This window comes from Hyposmocoma kahamanoa, unplaced genomic scaffold (assembly GCF_003589595.1).
Source record: "Hyposmocoma kahamanoa isolate Upper Pololo Valley unplaced genomic scaffold, ASM358959v1 79, whole genome shotgun sequence".
Classification (NCBI taxonomy): domain Eukaryota; kingdom Metazoa; phylum Arthropoda; class Insecta; order Lepidoptera; family Cosmopterigidae; genus Hyposmocoma; species Hyposmocoma kahamanoa.
Genome location: NW_020653993.1, coordinates 519,469 through 541,102, shown reverse-complemented (window position 1 = coordinate 541,102; position 21,634 = coordinate 519,469). Strand labels below are relative to the sequence as shown.

The window sequence follows — 21,634 nt, the reverse complement described above, 5'->3', positions numbered from 1 at the left end:
CAGGCACATGGGTTTTGTCAACTTATGTCTCAGGGCGACGAGCACAGTGGCAGTGCACCTAAGATCTTTGCGATTTAAAGCTTTAAATGGGCCCCTAAGATCTTTGCGATTTAATGCTCTAAGTGGCACTGCAACTGTTATGGATAGGCGTGTCGCTTACTACCAGGCGCACGACTTATTCGTTCCGTCACTTGGTTTTATAAAAAAAATCTGGATAAAGTTGCCAAATCTGGCTAAACCAAAACAATATATGAGATTGCGTTTTAAATATATATTTTTCTTAAGTTTACAAATGATTAACCCATAAAAATGTCATCAATATCAATCAAATCATTATAATCTTGCGATGTTGAAGCAGTTTTTTGATTTTCCTGCTAAATGAGCTGAAAAATACAGCTACCAAAATTCACTGCAATAGCAACGCTTGGGAATTACCTATTATGAGACCAGGCAATTGGTGTGGTTGTCTATTCCCGTAGCTCCCGTCTCACTCTACACAATTGACATGAAGTTTGAGCCTTATCCTTCAAAGCGGGAACGCAGTTATGCTTTCATTACTGCTTTCGGTATTTCCCTGGACGAACTTCACAAGAGACTATTGCTACTTGAAGAGAATAGGGAATGATTCGAAAGTTTTAATAGTACGTTGTGTCTATTTTTAACACTACTAGAAAAAATAACAAATCAATATCTATTACAATAAATTAGGCGTTACCCAATAGGCATTAATAACACTCGGTATTCGTCATCAATTCATCATACATCCGTATGTAGGGGACCTATATACTAATTTATAGCGTGCTATTGTTGAAACACTCGCTTGTTTTATTTATTATTTTGAAACAATGATATTTTATCTATCGACTTTCATGAAGGAGGACTTTTGGCCGAAGAGTACCGATTTTTCCGAGATCGGTTACCGGATACCCGTGTTGCGTCACACGTTGCAGTCGATATGTGTAATTAATTAATTGGACGCAGTTAAGCAAAAAGGATCCAATCCACAAAATTATCAAAAAATTAGTTATATGTACCAAACGGTTCCTAAAGTCTAACCTCATAGATGAGCAAAAAATCCAACGTATAAACATAAATAAATATCTCTGGATTGTTATAATTATTAATACAAAGATCGAACACTCAGAAAAAACACTCAGAAAAAATTTCCTTCGATCCGGTCGGATTCGAACCAAAGTCTTCTTGCATACCGTGCCAGACGCTATACCAACTAAGCCACGGAACGAACCAACGGACCTCACGAATTTTTCTATGTGCTTGCGTCGTGTCTTTGTACTTGGTCTTTCAACGACTTTTTAGTCGTAGCGTCATCTATGAGAAATCTATTACAGATTTATTACCCAGTTAGTACCTTTACAGCTACCAGTCCTGGCGAGAGATGTCGCTATTCACTGTATTAATTAAATTTTTATTGAATTGATATTCAATTATTTTTTGTGAAATTACTCCACTAGTTTGTTATAATTATTAATACAAAGATCGAACACTCAGAAAAAACACTCAGAAAAAATTCCTTCGATCCGGTCGGATTCGAACCGAGACGTCTTCTTGCATACCGTGCCAGACGCTATACCAACTAAGCCACGGATTTTTTCTGAGTGTTCGATCTTTGTATTAATAATTATAACAAACTAGTGGAGTAATTTCACAAAAAATAATTGAATATCAATTCAATAAAAATTTAATTAAATATCTCTGGAGTTACATGACATTTTAAGTTTTGAAAATAAAACAAGAGTGAGAAACACTTTTAAACTTCAAAAACCTATATCTCGGAAAGTGAGTGGATGTGGATTGGAACCTTTTAGTTTAACTACGTCCAATTGTGTTGTCTTATATTATTATGTTTGTTAGTCTATATGGTACGTATTTACGGGTCTTTGTAACCTGATTATAAATTAATTTTTAATCGAGTTATTTAAAAACATTGATTTTTTTTATATAACTGCATAGTTATATAAAAAAAATACAAAAACATGCATAGATTAAATGAAAATTAATAATCTCAGTACAGTGTACTAAACAAACCGACCTAAGAAGTCATTCATCTGCTAGTTTGCCACTATTGGAGGTGGAATATTTTCTTCAAATTAAAAAAAAAACATACCGTCGAATTGACAATCTCCTCCCTTTTTTGAAGTCAGTTAAAAATAGACAAATAAAATTACAATAAATTATTCTTTCACAAATCAATGTTAAGTTAATTACACAAAGGAAATTAGGCTTAACTCGCACGGGCGCAGAGTCGAAGCGTCGCGTCGCGTCCTGTTTTTCAACTAAAACGCCTGGCGAAGCGCGTCGACGCACGATGACACTCATTAGTGCGTTAGTTCATGATGACCTCGGTGGCCCAGGGAATTCTAGATGAGGAGGTCTCGGATTCAATTCCCGGTAGGACTAATTTCGAAAAAGAAAATTAAATAAGTCTGTGTGTTGTGCGTGGTAATACTATCGAATTCCCTCATTCGATAGCAGGTAACAGGTTTGGTTGTCTGCTCACTGACGTCATTATTATCAAGCGTGCAGTTGATAAACGAAAAGAACGAGCGGTTCTAAAATTGCACCTTCTTTAAAGCCATGATAAGATAAGAGTTCAGTTTAATCGTGAACGTACACAAAGACAAACGTAAACGTGTCGCTGTTATAGTGTAAAAAAATCGATATTTATGTCTGTACGGATAGTTGAAATTTATGGCCTAATTCATTTGCTTAGCGTTCAAATTTGCTGTTATCGAAGTGTTTATTTTGTGTATAGGTCTGTGAACGTGCTTTTGTTGAAAGTGGTTTAGAGATTGCAATATTGATTTAAAATCACCAAGTTCAAACATACACGGTTATACATTACGAAACCTGTACCCCACCTAAGGTGGGGTCGCGCACGGCCTGCGGTGCTTGGTCGAGCTTAGATTACGGGGTGTGCTTGTGCTCTTCCGTGGCGGTTAGTACTATTGGCGCTTGATGAGGTTCCGGGTTCGATTCTCGATTTGGGCCAATTTAGGAAACGAACATTTCTAAGTTGATTCTGGTCTGGATATTGGCCTCAGAGTTATCGTTATTCTGCTGTTCATAGTGCAGGAGATTCCATAATTTGAACCCAGAAATTTGGTGTGATACATTATGAATGGCCATCCTGCTGATCTACCACCAGCACCGCTTATACAAGGTTATTTTTAAAATATTAACCTTGCAGGAATATATTACTAACATCATAAAAAACAACTTTTGTTCCATGACTTATAATATTTCATCAGATTTTCACACAAAAATAACTATATTTAAATAGATCGCTCTAAACGGTAATAACTCTGTGCAGAACGGGGGTGGGAGTCGCCAAGGAGGACGCTTGCACCTTTGAAATTATTCTACCAAATACAGTAGGTTTACACAGTAAGTTATTTAGTAGCAGTAGAGCTCCTTGTGAAAGAGTTCGTCCCAGAAAGTACTGCTACCTTACCTATATCTGCCGCCAAACAGTAATGTCAACATTACTGTGTTCCGGTTTTGAAGGGTAAGGGTGCTGGTGAACTTACAAATTGCGATTTAAAGCTCTGAGTGGCACTGCAACTGTTAGACAGGCGTGTAGCTTACAATCACGACTTGTTCGTCCCGTCACTGGATATTTTTATAGTTATTTAAAAAAAAAACCATTCACGACGTTTTAAAACTGTATTGAATCAAAAACTTTATACTAAAGGTTATTATACAGTTTCTGCGTACTTGGATGACAAGAATCCTTGGTAATGAGTAACCCGTTTAGCTCTTGCAGGTAGTCTTGTTCAGTGATATTTGAAATAAGTATTGTAAGTGATAAATGTATACAACGCTTTATTTACAAAGAGCAACCCCTAGAGTTTCTTGCTCATTCTTTGTTTGTGTAATTTGCTTACCTATGAAATTGACTTTGTACGATCGCGAACAGGGTTGGTCGCAATTCAGACAGCAGCAGCAGCAGGTTCACGCTGAGGGCAATTTTTCTGGCTCAAAAACAAAACTGTACTGGAAAAGACGAATTATCGATGCCACGGAGTTGTAATACATCTCAGGCGTGGTGACTTCAATGACTTTTTAAACAGCGCCGGCGCTAGCCCTTGTAGGGCTCGGGTGCAATCAGTACCTTGGCGCCTTCTATAGGCACGCGGTCAAAATGGAATACGTACTAAAATTCGGATGCAAATGGTGCAATTACAAATAATATTGGGAAACAATAGGTCGTTTACTTCGGTTGCGCCGCTATAGACTCAGGTTCTTTGAGGCGTCGCGGGCAGCACTTGGTGCCCTCTAAGTCCCTGCTCTAGTGTGCGCCGTATACAATACATAAAGACGGTTTTTAAAGTTCGCTGACATGTATCGAGATTTTTTTATTTAATTTGCCATAAAATACAAATATTTTTTTTATAAATGTACTTGTGTAGGTACTATACAATTTAATTACGACAAAGAACCAGGTAACACAACTCAATTGTAGCGTATATAGCGTACAGAGAATTTCCTACGATTCCTGCACTAGGCAAAGCCTGTCTCGCAGGTAATCGATAAATAGATTGGAAATAACGCGATTGAGTGTGCCTCAGCTCTTATGCGGTGCTAGTATTGATTTCACATCAACGTCATATTGCTAGTAAAATAGATAGAATAGATAAGTCCAAATAATACGTGCTGACACATGTGTATACGTTGTCTCAATTTACATTGCTGCGGAACGGAATGGAAGTGGATCTATGGAACGAAATTGTATATATAGTAAATACAATACTGTAGCTGATGGAATTTTCGAAACTTTGCAAGAATTCTCCGTTTCTCCGTTGACGTTACACAACTAACATATCACGCTTGCATTACGTTACGCAGTAATATAAATTGCGCCTTAGGCATTACGGCGGCACAATGTGATCGGGAAACAAGGACTCTAAAAACCTAAAAGCAAAAATCCAATACTGCTTTATTAAAAGCTTGTACCTCTTATCTGGCATTATCTTGTACACATATTTCATTTATCTACATTAATCATGTGTCTCGTTTGACTTTCTGCGAACAAACATTGCATGCGAACCTGTGTGAGAACAATTCTCGTGCGCTGCGATATTTTCACAATTTTGAAATAATATTTCAACCTCTGCCTACCCCTACTACAACTCAGAGATGGGCAGTGGATTAAAAATAAATCCACAAAACGAGGTTTGTGAAATCTTGAGTTAATGCATTCACTAACCAGCCCTCTATGCAGAGCATGCACGGCGGGGGAGGAAACGGCTGCGCACATCCAGTAGAGTAGAGCATCAGGGAAGTACTGCCTCCTTACCTATTTCTGCCGCCAAACAGTAATGTCAGCATTACTGTGTTCCGGTTTGGAAAGGTAAGGGTGCTTGTGAACTTAAAATTGCGATTTAAAGCTCTGTGTGGCACATGGGACTTGTCAACTTATGTTTGACGGGCACAGTGGCAGTGCGTCTCAGATCTTTGCGATTTAAAGTTCTGAGAGGCACAGAAATTGTTATGTTTGGACGTGCCGCTAGCCACCAGGCGCACGACTTGTTCATCTCCATACTTGGTATTATAAAAAAAAAACTTAAATTTTATTTAAAGCTTAAAACACCGTACTAAAAATGGATCAGACGAAATTAACACAATAATAAAATGACAACGTCCTCATAAGTAGGCACGCGATGACGTGCGCCGGCGCATATTATAAACTTCCTACAATTGAGCACGCAGATGTTCGCTCCATACACAGCCATACAAACCAACGTCCCAGGCACGTTGTACGTTAAGGAAAAACATGATGTGCCTAGATTAGAATTATATGCTTAAATAATTTAGTTTTAGAAAAATTACCTAATTACTTAAGTATTGTTGTAGTGTGCGACAGAAATACTTTCAGAGATAACAAAATTACAGCTATTAATAGAAATTTCGATTAACTTTATCTATTGGAATTTTTTTTTTTATAATCCTAAGTGACGGGACGAACAAGTCGTGTACCTGGTGATAAGCGACACGCCTGTCCATAACAGTTGCAGTGCCACTCAGAACTTTAATTCGTAAAGATCTTTGGGGCACTACCAGTGCGCCCGACACCCTGAGACATAGGTTGACAAGTCCCATGTGCCTGTAATTTCACTAGCACCCTTACCCTTCAAAACCGAACAGTACTTCTTGGCGGCAGAAATAGGTAAGATAGATGTACTTCCCCGGACGAACTCTTTCACAAGGAGCTCTGCTGTTACCAAAATTATTATATAATAAGAGAGAATTAACAAGTAAACTGAAGTTAACTGCCTCTGTGGCCGAACGGTTATGATGCCAGATGAAGGACGAGTTCGTCCAGGGAAGTACTGCCTCCTTACCTATTTCTGCCGCCAAGCAGTACTGTTCACATTGCATTCCAGTTAGGAAGGATAAGGGTGCTGGTGAAATTACAGTCACATGGGACTTGTCAACTTATGTCACGGGGTGACGGGCGCAGTGGCAACTGTTGCAACTGTTATAAATAGGCTTATCACTTACCACCAGGCGCACGACTTGTCCGGCCCGTTACTTGGTAGGTATTATATAAAAAAGAATTAACTATCGATGTGGATGGTCTCAATGGTTGTGGAATGCCTAAGAAAAATGGATGAATTCTACCAACCATCTTGAATTCAATAGACAAGCGTGCTAAGAGGCTTATAGATGACTCGGAATTAGTAGACGCGAAGCTGCAGAGCCTTGGTCCCTGCCATTGAGTTGCCTGCTTATTTTGCCCTTTCCATCATCAGGGGACTGGACGTGGGCTGTCGTTCCACCCCTATGTTGTAGATATTCCCAAGATTCGTACGAACCGTTTCGCTTTCACATTTGTATGGTGAGCAGCTACAGAGTGAAATTCCCTGCCTGCAGACTTGTTCCCCGAACGCTATAACTTGGACCTTTTCAAGGCGAGAGTGAATAGGCATTGTTTAGGTGTGTGTTCTCATCGTCACTTTCCATCAGGTGAGATAGAGGTCAAATGCGCAATTATTTTTTATAAAAAATAATACTTTTCGAATTCTGTCATTTTATTGTATTTTCATAATGAATAAAAAATAATATTATTAGGTAGTATGCGATATGTCAAATACTATATATTTACAATCCCAATGGGCAGAGGACTCCTCTCACAACGAGAGGACTTAGGTTGTAGTTCCCACGCGATCCCACCGCGGATTGAGAACTTCACACATATTGCATTGCAAGATGTGTGCTAGGTTCATAACGATGTACATGCGTACATTTCGAGCAGCTCGGAGGTGGAAGCCTGTATTCGAACCCAGAACCGTCTGCTGAGGGGTCGGCAAGTCAAACCATCAGTCTACCACGGCTTTTTGTACTATATTTTGTTTTGTTTTGTCATTAATTATCAGGCAAGTAACGATTCACCTAATGTTTACAATCGCCATGCGACATTGTGTATAAAAAGTAACACAAACGTATAAAACTACAAATGATCACGAACTCTTAATCAAACGAATAGAGACCAATTTACATTGTGCAACATTGTTAAATACATTAGCTATGTTGACAGTCGTACACTGTCCATACATAGAGTGCTTTTCTCATTACGGCGCGTTGTCTAGATTGTGAAAGTGTTACGTGTTAGTGATATAGAGTTGCAAGTTGGAGAAGGTTCTGTAACTCTCTGTGTCGGATCTCTTACCGGAAAAGACCAAGGGCTCTTCAAACGCGCGAAGTCTGTGATCATTTTTGAATCTGTGTACAATCTGCATGTCTTAGAGGGTAGCGTTCCTATAGTGCTTCATATGTATATCTCACTGCTATTACAATAGTGTTGTAACTCAAAGTATGTGAAATTCAATATTATAATCCCACGTGTCGTAACTCAAAATTGTGGAATTGAGGAAACGCAATTTGAAAATTAAAAAAAAATAACGAATTCAAATTCAAATATATTTATTCATCAACATAGATTACAGTAGATACATTGAAACACATGGTGATAAATAATCTTAATGCAAATAGTGTGATTATTTTTATTTATATACGCTAATACTTAATTATCCATTTATAAACAAGAATTATTATTTATATATATATATATATTGGTTTCATTCAGTACTTTTTTAATATTCAAATCGTTTTTTTTTAATTCTACATTTTTGAGTTACGACACTATTGTAATAGCAATGCAAATTGTCATTGCTGATCGTAAAATCTTAAATCTCTACACGTCATTAAAACCGTCGATAGAATATTGTAAGAAACAAATAAAACAAATCTACTTAACTCATAATGTGACAAACTTTACGTGAACTAGTTCTGGCCAAAGCAGCTCTTACTCAAAAATATGAAATTCTTTTTCCGTTTTGTTTTTAAATATATTTGGCAAGTAGGAAATCGTTTAGATGTTTGGAATAAACTTTAACCTATGCATAAATTTTAATGATCTTTCACGGGAAGTAATTAGTTTTTAACCGGTTATGAAAATATTATTATTAAACAGTGCTATATGAAGTGTCCATCCATAATTGTGTCGGTGCGAACTACAGATAACGGACTTGTATTCAACAGTAGAACGTATATCGATTCCTCCTGAGTAAAAGAATCGTAAGCCCAAACTCATAACTTTACAGGGGAAAGTTTTTAATGTATCGAAAGAACTAAAATGAACATAAATACCTAAGATGATAAGATTCTTGACGTATTGCAATTAAATATGATATGTATATCCCTTTCACAACCAATGCATTTACATTTCGGTAAGTTTTGAGACAAACATAACATTAATACTAGGAATAAAAATAAATTAGCTGTTCAGACAATCGTCTTCACAAAGTCGCAAATTCATTCAAGTGGCGATGTATACCCTTTAATAAGATTCCGGGTGAAATTCAAAATTTGCCATTTATGAGGTTTATAACTACAGTGAAATAAAAACTTTATTCTAAAGGTTTACCCAGCTTCTGCGTAATTGGATGACAAAATTCTGTGGTAGTGAGTGACTCGTTTAGCTCTTGCAGGTATTCTCGATCCAAGATATTTGAAATAAATATTGTAAATGATAAATATATTCAAATGTATGTTTTCAAAAGAGCAACCCCTAGAGCAGGGTTTCCTACTCTTTTTCTAGCCATGAACTCCTCTCAAAATTTCAAACAGCCTTTGAACCCTTTCTGAAAAGATGAAGTATTTCTTGCGGTGCACGGATAAACCATCGCAGGTTCTTGTTATGCCGCCAGGCTTAGATTAATAAGTATTCTTTTTGTATAAATTTTATACAATAGAATAATAAAAATAAAATTGTATTTTAAATTTTTATTGAATTGATATTCAATTATTTTTGTGAAATTACTCCACTAGTTTGTTATAATTATTAATACAAAGATCGAACACTCAGAAAAAATTCCTTCGATCCGGCCGGATTCGAACCGACATCTTCTAGCATCTATGAAAGTTTTATCACCCAGTTAGATACCTTTACAGCTACCAGCCCTGGCGAGATATGTCGCTATTCACTGTATTTTAATTTTTTATTGAATTGATATTCATAAGTTGAAATTCCTGTACAAATTTTGTTTTGGGTTTACTATTCTGAGAAGTAAGGAATTAAAGATATTCTAGTTTGAAGTTTTGGAGGTTATGTGTTACGTAATTGAATAATATATATTCGGTGTATTGTTATATCAAAATAAACTACAGAAGCCCTAAACAGAGTTAATAAAAACTGAATGGTGCCGTGGGTTTGTGACGTGACAAAGTTCAGAGGAAATTATTTTGTATACTAGTATAGTCAAAAGGCATGAAGTTAAGCTATGACTGAAAAACTGAGTTAATAAATAACATGTTTAACAATTAACTCAGTTCAGTTACCAGTCCAATAACAGTATTGGACTGGTAACTCGGACACAAATTTTTTTTCGTGAAACATGCCATCTATCCGTGATTTTGGGAACTTATTTGTTAGTTTTACCATTTTCTCGCGTGGTATTTTCGAGAAAAAATTATGGACTTTATGTTTTGTAATGAAGTAGTCAATCTTTTATTAGCTTATTACAAATCGGTTGAATCAGTAGGAACATTTGATATTACATAAACTAAATGTGGACCATATCCATACGTAGGTACTGAAATTCCTTTTTTGGCGGCTAGATGTCGCTCAACGTTAAGAAACTAATATACTGATATTTGTAGATATCAGTCCGGTTACATACTAATTAGTCATAAGAGTTTTTTAATATGATTTTATTTTCCGGACTTAGATAGGCCGCCATTATAATTTCGAAAACCTAATACATTTATTTTATACAAACTTGTAATTAAGACATTTGAAGACACTAACCAATTCTTTTAACTATGATTTTGCCATTGTTCTTTTAAGCCATGTCACACAATCATTAATAGCGAAAAAAATGGTAGATTCTAGATCAATGTTTTGTTTTGCTGATTTTTTCAAGATTTCTCTGTGGTGTCTTTGTTTCTAGCAATACATGGACATAAGACATTGATTATGTCTTATGTTCATGTATTGCTAGAAACGTAACAAAGAAACATCCTATATATGTATATATAAACGTATCAAGGTTGTTACAGTACAGTGTAAGATTTATGCAATTTGTTTTAAAAATAAATAATGGTTCACAGATAACAGTGTAATTTTTTGCTATGCAGTTTGTTATAAGTGTGGTTAAGTGTGTTTGTTAAAATTAACAGTGCGCGGTTATCAAAATGTCGAAATCGTTAATATGTTGGTGAGTATTGCATATCATCCCTCCAGTGTCGTAAAAATACTTAGGCGATCACCACACTAATTAACGCGAAACCGGGTGAACCTGGTCAGAAAAAGCTTCATGTCTTATGTCGCTTCCGCTCGGACCGATGACTCGAAATGCACGTCGTTTTCGTACTTAGTAAATGTATTAAAATTAGTGAATTAGTGACGCAACAGACCTCTACTTCTGCTTCTACAACCGCGGTAGTTCCGGACGCTTTTTCACATCTGTTTCCGTTTGTGCTCGCGCAACTTTCGTAACAAAACTTTAATCGGAAGTTTACGTTCACGATAGATCAGTCGCACGTGTGGATTACTTGGCGGTGTGGCGCACGTTGTTAAGCAATTTTGTGTTAAGTGTACTTATGACAGCAGTAAACCCCGGTAGGAACAATTTCGTAGAGATCTCTATAGTATTTATACTTCCGCTGCCGCATCTGTTCCCGATTGTAACACTCCCGTTGTTATCACGAATGGAAATAAAGCCTTTCTTCTAATGCAATTCCGCGTCAATAAGTGTGGTGACCCCATTGACCTACCAAAATGGGTGACCCCCATTTGTTTTATCAGTACGTTTTAACATCAAGCGTGCTAACCGTATTAATCACACATTGTATCACAATAACTTTCTTATCAAAATTCTTAAGTAGCAGTAGAGTAGAGTTTCACCTTGTGAAAGAGGTCGTCCTGTGAAGTACTGCCACCTTACTTATTTCTGCCGCCAAGCAGTAATGTGAACATAATTACAGTTTCGAAGGGTAAGGGTGCTGGTGAAATTACAGGCACATGGGACTTGTCAACCTGTGGCAGTGCCCCTAAGATCTTTGCGATTTAAAGCTCTGAGTAACACTGCAACCGTTATAGATAGCCGTGTTGCTTACCACCAGGTGTACGGTTTGTTCGTCCCCTTACTTGGTATGATAAAAAAAATTTCTTACAACACTAGTAGTTCCAAAGTTTGTCAATAGATGGCGTTGATCCAAAATATGCTATTTCTGAATTGCGGTGTTTAAGATTTGCTCAAAGTTAATTATTACACGCGAGGATTTGTTTTATGGCGATAGGAGTTCAGAAACTTAAAACTTTAAAATAACCTTCTTAAAGATATTAAAGGATTCAAGTTAGTGTAACCTTCTTTCGTATGAAGGATCTTGGATTCACGCACGTCGCTATTAAGTTTTATTTATGTTTGAATAATAAGCTGTTTTCAAAAAAAAGGCGAACAATCGATGTATTAAAATAATTCTTAAACCAATAGTGTGCATTTCCAAAATTATTTTCCTCACGTTCCCGCCATTCTGTGTTTTTTTAAATTTAATCATTTGCTCAATTGTCCTTTTTTTGTTTCAGTTCCGGGTTTATGTCCTCATCCATCGAAGAGGTAAGTTCTAAATTAATATTAATATTTTTATAAGAATGTTATTATGACATTATTATTAAGCATGCCAACAAAAAAAGATACCTTATAATTTACTTAAAACAAAGTACAAATTGCGATAGCAAGTCTCAACCTAGTTAAGAGAAAACATGTTATTTACAAAGACAGTGCTCAATAAACTTGAATTTACAGCGACGAATTGCTGAACAAAAATATATTTACAGAGATAAAGTGCTCAATATGACTAAGTGCTTAATAAAATAAAATTTACTGCGACAATGTGCTCAATAAAATTATATTTTCAGAGACAAAGTGTCAATAAAATATGGAGCAATGAGAGTCACAGTAATAACTGAATTAAAGCAAAAAATCTTTGAGAAATTGTACATTAAGAATATTCAAAATTTTTGTACTAATCCATTTTTTATGTCGATTTCTTTCTAACGATCATCAACCTTTTGAAAAATACAAAACCATTGTTCCTAAATTTTCCATTTAAACCATTTGTTTCCACGTACATTAATTACATAATAAATAAAAGCTACTTAAAAATATTAAAAAATTTATTTGTGGGGGAAAAAGAAAATTATTTATGGAGGATAGTCTCTGCAATCATTGAGCGACAGAAGTTGTTCACCACTCTTTTTCAGCCGGCCCTCGATCTTTGTATTTCTTCTTCTAAGACTTCGGAATAATTTAACGAATAAATGTATTTTCATCGATCTATCAATCGTAGTAGATATTTGAAATTCGTATGATTATGTATTTGCGAACATCTAGAAATTTAATTATTAATACAAAGACCGAACACTCAGAAAAAACACTCAGAAAAAATTCCTTCGATCCGGTCGGATTCGAATCGACGTCTTCTTGCATACCGTGCCAGACGCTATACCAACAAAGCTACGGAACGAACCAACGGACCTTACGAATTCTTCTATGTGCTTGCGTCGTGTCTTTGTACTTGGTCTTTCAACGACTTTCTATTCGTAGCGCCATCTATGAGAAATCTATGACAGATTTATTACCCAGTTAGTACTTTTACAGCTACCAGTCCTGGCGAGATTCGCTATTCAATGTATTAATTAAATTTCAATAAAATTTAAATTAAATTAAAATGAAAATTCAATAAAAATTTAATGAATCTAGAAATTTATCCAAAAGCGTTCTAAAATTGTACAATGTGAAAATTTCCAATTTTGATAGCAGACTATATGGATTTTATTGTATAACAATATATATAGTTTAAAATAATGATCTCACATACCGCGAACTAAACGGTCGTGACAAGAAATGAACAAAGCTGGAATGCGTGCGTCAATCACTAAAATACGACTGAAATAGATATTACGATCCGTAACATAAGGCGCCATCTTTTTAGAAATTAGGAAGTTCCAAAACACGTCCTCCAACCAACTGTCTCCAACGGTTTTTGAAAAGACGTGTGCAACCAGCACCAGGTCACATCCAATTCACTAATTCGACGGTATTAACAGTACGCCTCTTTTCACAATTCCGATGACGTCAAAACTGTAAACATACTATCGGACGCGATAGAATGACTACAGACGCTTCAAAGATTATAACACTGCTTCAATCTAACTTCGGTCGCAGTCAAACCCCGTGGGCGTGTCCGGATGTCCGAGCCCCCATTGATTGTTCTCAAACTTCCGAGCGCTCAAGGTCACGCCTGCGACAATACCTAGAGTTTTCAGGCTTGAAGCATTTCTTCGTCTTAGAATAAGAATCGAGACAGTGCAATCGAAAAACGAGACTGTCGACTCTATTTCGAAATTAGGTTTCCTCATTTATAGACCATTCATATTAATATTTAGGCAATCAAAACATGCGAGTTTAATCAAGTTTATAATTTTAATAGCAGTAGAGATTCTCGTGAAAGTGTTTGTCCAGAGAATAGCTATTTTCTTTTAAGTTCTATTTCTGCCGTCAAACAGATATGTGAGCATTACTGTTTTAGTTTTGTAGGGTAAGCGAAATTACAGGCACTTGGACTGACAGGTGCAGTGGTAGTGTCCCTTAGATCTTTCCGACTTAATGCTCTGAGTGGCACTACAATTGCTACGGTCACTTGTTGTTGGTATCATTAAAGATATGTTATCTATCACTGAGACTGTCCCTCTCACTAGTTAGCCAATTAGTTGCATGTGGACTATATTAGAAACTATTTTCAGCCACCCGAACTATTACATAATTTTAATATAGATGTGTGATGTGTGGCACGGTCGTTAATATTAAGTTGAATGATGAACGATTCATTATAATTGCTGGTAACGAACTGAGGTTATTTAAGTCTATTAGTGAAGTCACAAATTAAATTAATGAAACCGGGTCCCCGCGTCAGGGTGCGCCCAGGTTACTGGCAAAGTTCCATCTCTGCATGCATGGCTCGATTATACTTTGAGCAACGTATCTTCTTTTACCAACTCTTGAATCTCTCGATTTGTCTTGTAACTTTTAGAAAATTGGTAAATAACGTTATTATATTATTCTCCACTAAGATCCGTGTCCAGCAGTAAGAACGTGTAATGACGATAACGGAGCTTAGTATTACAATTAGACTATATTTTAGTCGGTGTCTGTACTCCATAAGCACCGGTCTTTTCCCAAATTACCTGTTACAGTGAGCACTCACCAAACTTTCGCATAAGTATACTTTACCCAATTTAAGGCTCTTCTGGAACAATAAATTATTACTAGTTTTCGGATTTGTTTATCTGGTTGTAATCCTTGAAATGAAATCCATGAAATCCTTTCCGCGCTACAGCAGCTATAACAAATCAGAAATGAACATAAATGATGCAATGCCATCTAGCGGTGTGCGACAGAACTTTTGATTTTGTAATATTTTACAATGTCAAAATTTCCATCGCACATCGCTAGATGGCATTGAACCATTTTTATTCATTCTGATTTGTGTTGTAAGTTTTTCCCTAGAGAAGTGATTACCAGAAAAATATTTTTTATAGGACCAAGAGACGTGACAAACAATCGTGCGCCTGGTGCCACTCAGAATTTAAATCGCAAAGATCTGAGGGTCACTGCCTCTGCTCACGTCACCTGGAGACATAAGTTGAAAACTGCCTGTAATTTTACCTGCACCTTTACGCTTCTAAGCTTAGAATAATAACGCATAGAAACCTAGTCCGCACACGCTAAGTGAGGCAAATTGAAGCGCGCCCAATGGGCCTACACGAGCGGGCGGGCCTTCAGTGCAGGTCAACTTGCACCGCGAACAGATCAAGAATTTTAGCTAAAATGACGAAATGTGCGGTAAATGAGTGTAAAAATACGTCAGACAAACATAAAATAGATACTAAAATCACATTCCACAAGGAAGTAACGCGTTTCAACTTGTATTTTTATATCAATGTTCACTAAAACCGAAAATTAACCTACTACTAAAACTAGCCTACACGAATTTGATTTTTGCCTCACTTGTGACAGTTAGTTTGATATGAAACTATCATTCTATGCGTTATTATTCTAAGCTTCTAAGCTTAAACGCACTCTCATTACGTCACACACTCATTACGTCGTAGCGGCAGAAATAGATAAGGTGGCAGTGCTTCCCTGACGAACTCTTTCACAAGAAGCTCTGCTACTACTGATATATGGAAAAAGAACACTGAATCCTGAATGTCAATGACACTAACGAAGCTATTATCGCTACAACTAATTCTGAGCATCAGGGAAGCTTCTCTTTTTCGCATAATAGCTTCAAAACCATCAATACAAGCTTTAGCGAACATTCCCGACGCACTGCAGAATTTTTATGTGACAGTTATCCCTCCGTAACACGGTATCATCTTCCAAACAATCCATACATTTTTGCATTTGGTTTTCCTTTGCCGTTAAAATCATCTACTTGTCCGTAACTTTACGTGTATTTTCCACGCAATCCATCAATCTTTTCTTTGGACTCTCTTTACTCTTAAAACCGTCCCAATTAAAAGTCTATACAACCTCAAATGGCTTTGGTTGATTTCGCATAATAGTGAAATTGTTGAATCAATCAATTTGGAAAAAATATTTAGTAAAATTGAGGATATGCTCTGATTACTATATCGACTCATCCGAAGAACAGAGTCCGATGTGATTAAATAGCGAAAAGAGAATAAGTAGGTACGTTACAGAATAATTTCATTATTCAAACTAAGGCCTACGTAAAGGTGTTTTGAGAATTTATATATCTTGTTTCGTTTCGGAAATTATAATATTGAACAATAGTCGATCTGACATTCACAGCGAAGAAGAACGAACGAAATGTACTACGTCCTGAGAATAAGTAGCTTTGCAGATAGACCTTTGTTCTACGGATATGTCGATATGGTGAAAAAACAAGATTCCAAAAAATTTTCACGATAGAAAAGACAAACTACCTCGAAATTGTACAAGAAAACCATTGTATTCAATAGATACTTCACATTACCAAAGATTTTTTCAATATAAACTGAACTAAATAGAACACGTATACGTTTTTCAAACGGCTTTTATTTCGTTTGTAAAAAAATTAATTCTGAAATAAAGCCAGTGTCCCTGCCGGTCGACCCAAACGAAATGAATCGTATTATATAAGTTATAAGCTTATATAGTTATAAGTTACTATAACATATCAATTAAATGAATAAACGTTTTCCCAAATCGTTATTTCTTTCAGCTTAGCTAATAATAACAAGTTGACTTCCTTGACGGCTACTAATAGGAATTAATAACCCTTAAATAAGTTAATTTGTCACCGGTATCCGTTAGAATTTTAGTACAATAAATCAAAAACTGAACTTCTGTGAAAGAATCAGTTAATTATAACCTAATATAGTAACATATTTTCAAGTCCAAGCTATACAGAGCGATTAGGGCTTTACGGAAGTTGACGAAAGCATTGTAAAGACCTACTAAGGGCACGGATCTCCTCTTTGGCAAGGATTTAGGTTATAGTCCACCACTCTGGCGCAATGTTGGTCGGAGAATTCACACGTTTTCCGAAGGTTGTGAACTTTCTTCGACGTGCAGGTTTTCATCACGATATTTTCTTTCACCGAAAAGCTCATGGTACATTTCAAATTAAATTTCGCACATAAATTCCGAGAAACTAAATATTTATAAGGCCTATAAATATTATTCGACCATGTTAAAAAACGCATTGTGCGAATGAAGCTTCATACTTGACATTGTATTTTAATTTGCTCGAATATTACTTATTTGGCAGTAATTGCGGGCTCTACTTGAGAAGCGGTAGATTAAGCTACCATGGCTTATTTAATTTTAATTATTTTATATTACAATTTCCTATTCATACAACATTTAAATTATAGCATGTCACTGCAAGAGCTTCCTTTTAAAACGGATCATATAAAGTCTTGTATGTCCATTCTATAATAAGCTAACCAAATTGAAAACAGACGCTTGTACAATTTAAGGATAGACAAATCGTTTCCCCTTTGCAAAGGATGCGGTGAAGTTATTACTTCCTGTGGGACTTTTATAGGAATTTTCCTAATAATAGACTTTTTTTGTAACTTGTTAGTTTAGACTTATTTGTGTAGGTTGGAATTTGGTTTCCTGTGGCTCATTATGTACCTCACTTTGCTGCTGTAGCGTCCTAGAGCCACACGATGTTTCTAACGCGCAGCTGTGTGTACTTCACTATTTAGAAAAAAATATAAATAATTTTTTTTTTAAACATTGTAAAAAGAAAAAGTGAAAATTTGCTGCTACTCTTGTGTTAACAAAGTTCTTTCGAAATATAAAATTAAGCATGTCATTGAACACTTTCACAAAAAAAAATTAGTCTGTGGTACTAAATGATTAAAAACTCGAAGTAATTTTTTCATTTTTTTTTATTTTGTGTTGTAGATTCCTCGGCTTAGCCCCCTAAGGGTCTAACTTAAAAGCCAGTGTGAAGTCAAAATTTTATACAATTTGAAACCCAATTTCAATGTTTTAATTTTTAAAGTTCAGTGCTGGAGACATAGAAAAACAAACAAAACTACCGCCAGCGCCATTAAAAAAGGCATAAAAATGTGAACACGAACTTTGTTTCATGAGTCTATGTACGCAGTAGTCGATTTACCATTCTTTATCCACCCTCTTCACGTGTATAAAACATCAACACATTTCCTGTTCTAACGTAAATATTTTTAAAGAATGCCAAAAATGTAAACAAATGTGGCCGACTCGCTGCAAAAATTTATGAGGAAAAATATATATGACTTATCCTCACATTTTTATCATGGATTTATCTATTATTATATATATATTATTATCTCTATGGCACAACGTTTGCACCGAGGGCGCTGGCTGAGAAGGTCCCGGCTTCAATTCTCGTTACAAGAAATTTAGTATTAAAACTTTCTGAATTGGCGCATATGACATCACACACATTACCTAATTTGAAACAAGGTAATTGGTATGGTTAGTCTAGCACATTATTATTATTGTAAATATATTTTACTTCTAAATTAATTGCACAACAATTACATAGTGCTATGCTAAATAGACGACGACATTTTTTATTGCAAGTGATGAAGAAGTTATTACGACAGGAAAGTTTGTTTACTTGTTTACCTGCGCAGCCTTCGCTAAAAAAATTAACTATAACGTTCGTGTATGAATTACGAACCGCGAAATTTGCGAGCTTTCGTCATGTGTCCAAACACCTGTAGTAAACTAAACTTATAAATACCATATTTTATAGCACGGCACTGAAACACGTTTTACGATGGCTAAACTACGATAGTAATACGTACGTATAAAACTACGTTGTGGTAGAAACAAACGCGTCTGCGCATAATACCTGAGATTATTGCTTTTGTTTGATCACAGTTGTAAAGAAGGTTGCCCAGTCCCTTTTGCCTTCTGGTGACTGGTATGGTCATGAAAGCAAACATATATTAGCACACCCATACATTCCTATATAAATATTAACATATTTATAACACTATATACATGGTACACATATAAACGCAAGCACGCACGTTCTGTCAGCAAAAGTTAATAAGTTGCCACCTTAAGGGTCCTTTTTGCGTGCAGGCAGCGGAAGTAAATAGTGGAGCTCTTTTCAACCAATGGCGTTAAAAGGTAACTTCATATTTGCATTATAAGCAAAAGATTTTTTCAAAAAAGAATCTAGCTTCAATCTCCGCTTGCAAACAACTGTTTTGAGACTGGGAAGGCTTCAATTTTGCGCACGTAGATTTCCTTATTTTTGTAATTATTATCAGTACAGTTGCTCGAAATAATTTTACGCCTAAGTGGATTCAGTTATCGTTATCAATACATTAAATAGCTTAGTAATGTTTGATCGCTGATATTCTATATCTTCAAATAATATCAATGTGATTTATTAAAAAAGTATAATCATATTTCTTGGGCGTTCCCAAAAAGTCATTTCTCGCGTACAAGCTACACAAACACTGACTAAACTACATTTTATATTAAATTTCTAAGAAAATGTAAAGATACTAGACAGTTCCATAGAGCTTATGGGCAATAGTTAGTGTGAACCAGATCAATTCCGTTAATCAAGTTGCTTTTTTTATATTATTACATTGTACAATAATTTCGATCATAGTATTGTGCGCTGCTTAAAAATTATTGTGTAATTATTTATTGCATTAATATAAAGATCAAACACTTAGAAAAAAATCTTAAAAATAATATAATAAAATAAAATAATAAAATTCTTAAATGTAAGGTCCGCTGGTTCGTTCTGTAGCTGAGTTGGTACAGCGTCTGACACGGTTTGCTTGGAGACGTCGGTTGGAATCCGGCCGAATCTTTGTATTAATAATTATAACAAACTAGTGGAGTAATTTCGCATAAAATAATTGAATATCATGATGGTGAAACATTGGCATTCAATAAAAATTTAATTACAGTTAATATGGACATCTCTAGTCAGGGCTGGTAGCTGCAAAGGTACCTAACTGGGTGACGAAATACTTTCATACATTTCTCATAGATGGCGCTACGACTAAATCGTCGTTATAAAATATAGTTTCGTCCGCTAATGTTACCCAAGGGAAGCAAGATAAGCAAAATAATTAATTAATTCAATAAACTTTGGACAATATGGTACGATGTTAAATGAAGAGCACGCGAAAATAAACCTATAAGTCATCCGATTTCTATATTGAGATAAAACGATATACGTTTTAAGATAAAAAGAATTTGTTGTTGAAAACATATCTTTACAAAGGATTTACGTGTTTTCTTAATCTTTTATCGTAATGGTTAATCTATAATGTCCGCTTATTTCGACAAATCGTAGAAGTAACGATTAGTATCGTAATTATATATTAATATCAATTTGTACAACACTTTTGATACATTAAGAATTTTACAACCACAAATGGCTTTGGTTGATTCCACGTAACAATGAAAGTGTTGAAAAATATATAGTAAAATTGAGAATATACATCCATTACTGTATCGTGCATTGACTTACAATTATATGGACGTCGGGTCCGCGCTAAAAAGTGTCCGAACGTATAGGGCGTTAAAATCGTATACAGAGCGTCATTCACGCTTTAGTCTTCGTTTGTTCGACTGACAGCGAAGCAAGCAAAATTAGACAGTACTGCGATGACATTACAATTTGAATTCAACGTTTTAGCTTTTTCATATTCCTTTACATGTCACTACGTTTAAATAGGTTGACTTGGGACATTTTTTTCGTGGTTTTTGTATTAGACCCGTCGTCCATTTATTTGTAAGTCAATGATATCGTGTGAAAACACGATTCCCATTTGTGTATCGTGAAAATTTTTTCAAAAAAAGAAACTCCTAGAAAATTCGCTTTATTCAGTACTTTACATATTACGAATGATTTAACTGACTCCGTGGCCGAACGGTTACCATCCCGGACTGCCACGCCGAGGTCCCAGGTTCGATTCCCGGGCCGGGAGAAATATTTGTATGGCCTACAATTATTTTTCTCGTGAGTTTGGGTGTAATTTGTGGTTGTCTATGTGTGTGTCCATGGCACCCGCGACACAGGGTTTCCCTAGTGCGGGGTTGTGTTGAGTGTGTGCGTTATTTAATTTAATTTTTTCAATATCAACTGAACTAAATAGAACACATTTTTTTTCAAATAGCTTTAATTTCGTTTGTAAAAAAATAAATTCTGCATAAAGCCAGCGTCCCTGCCGCTCGACCCAAGCAAAATGAACCGTATTAATCCCTACTAATACGGTTCATTTTGCAAAATTTGAATTCGTGGTGAGGTAGTATATAGTATAGTTTCACTCCTGTGTTTTGGATATTCCAAAGGTTTACACGAAGAGTTACCCTTCCACATTTATATGGCGAACTCCTATGGAGTGGAATTCCGTGCCTGCAGACTTGTTCCCTGAACGTTATAACGTGGGCCTTTTCGAGGCGAGAGTGCTTTATTTAGGTGTGCACGCTCCATCGTCGACCTCATCGTCACTGTCCATCAGTTGAGATAGAGGTCAAATGCGCACGCGGTTAATAGC

At 35.9% G+C, this 21,634-nt stretch overlaps 1 protein-coding gene across 2 annotated transcripts in view; it reads left to right on the top strand.

Annotated features, from left to right (window-relative positions):
* Positions 1 to 21,634, top strand: part of LOC113233691 (pleckstrin homology-like domain family B member 2) — a 169,109-nt gene that overhangs the window by 113,011 nt on the left and 34,464 nt on the right. For both annotated transcript variants that reach the window (XM_026468870.1, XM_026468871.1), the window contains one exon: positions 12,110 to 12,140. In XM_026468870.1, the coding sequence (XP_026324655.1) occupies positions 12,110 to 12,140 (31 nt within the window). The remainder of the gene's footprint in view (positions 1 to 12,109; positions 12,141 to 21,634) is intronic.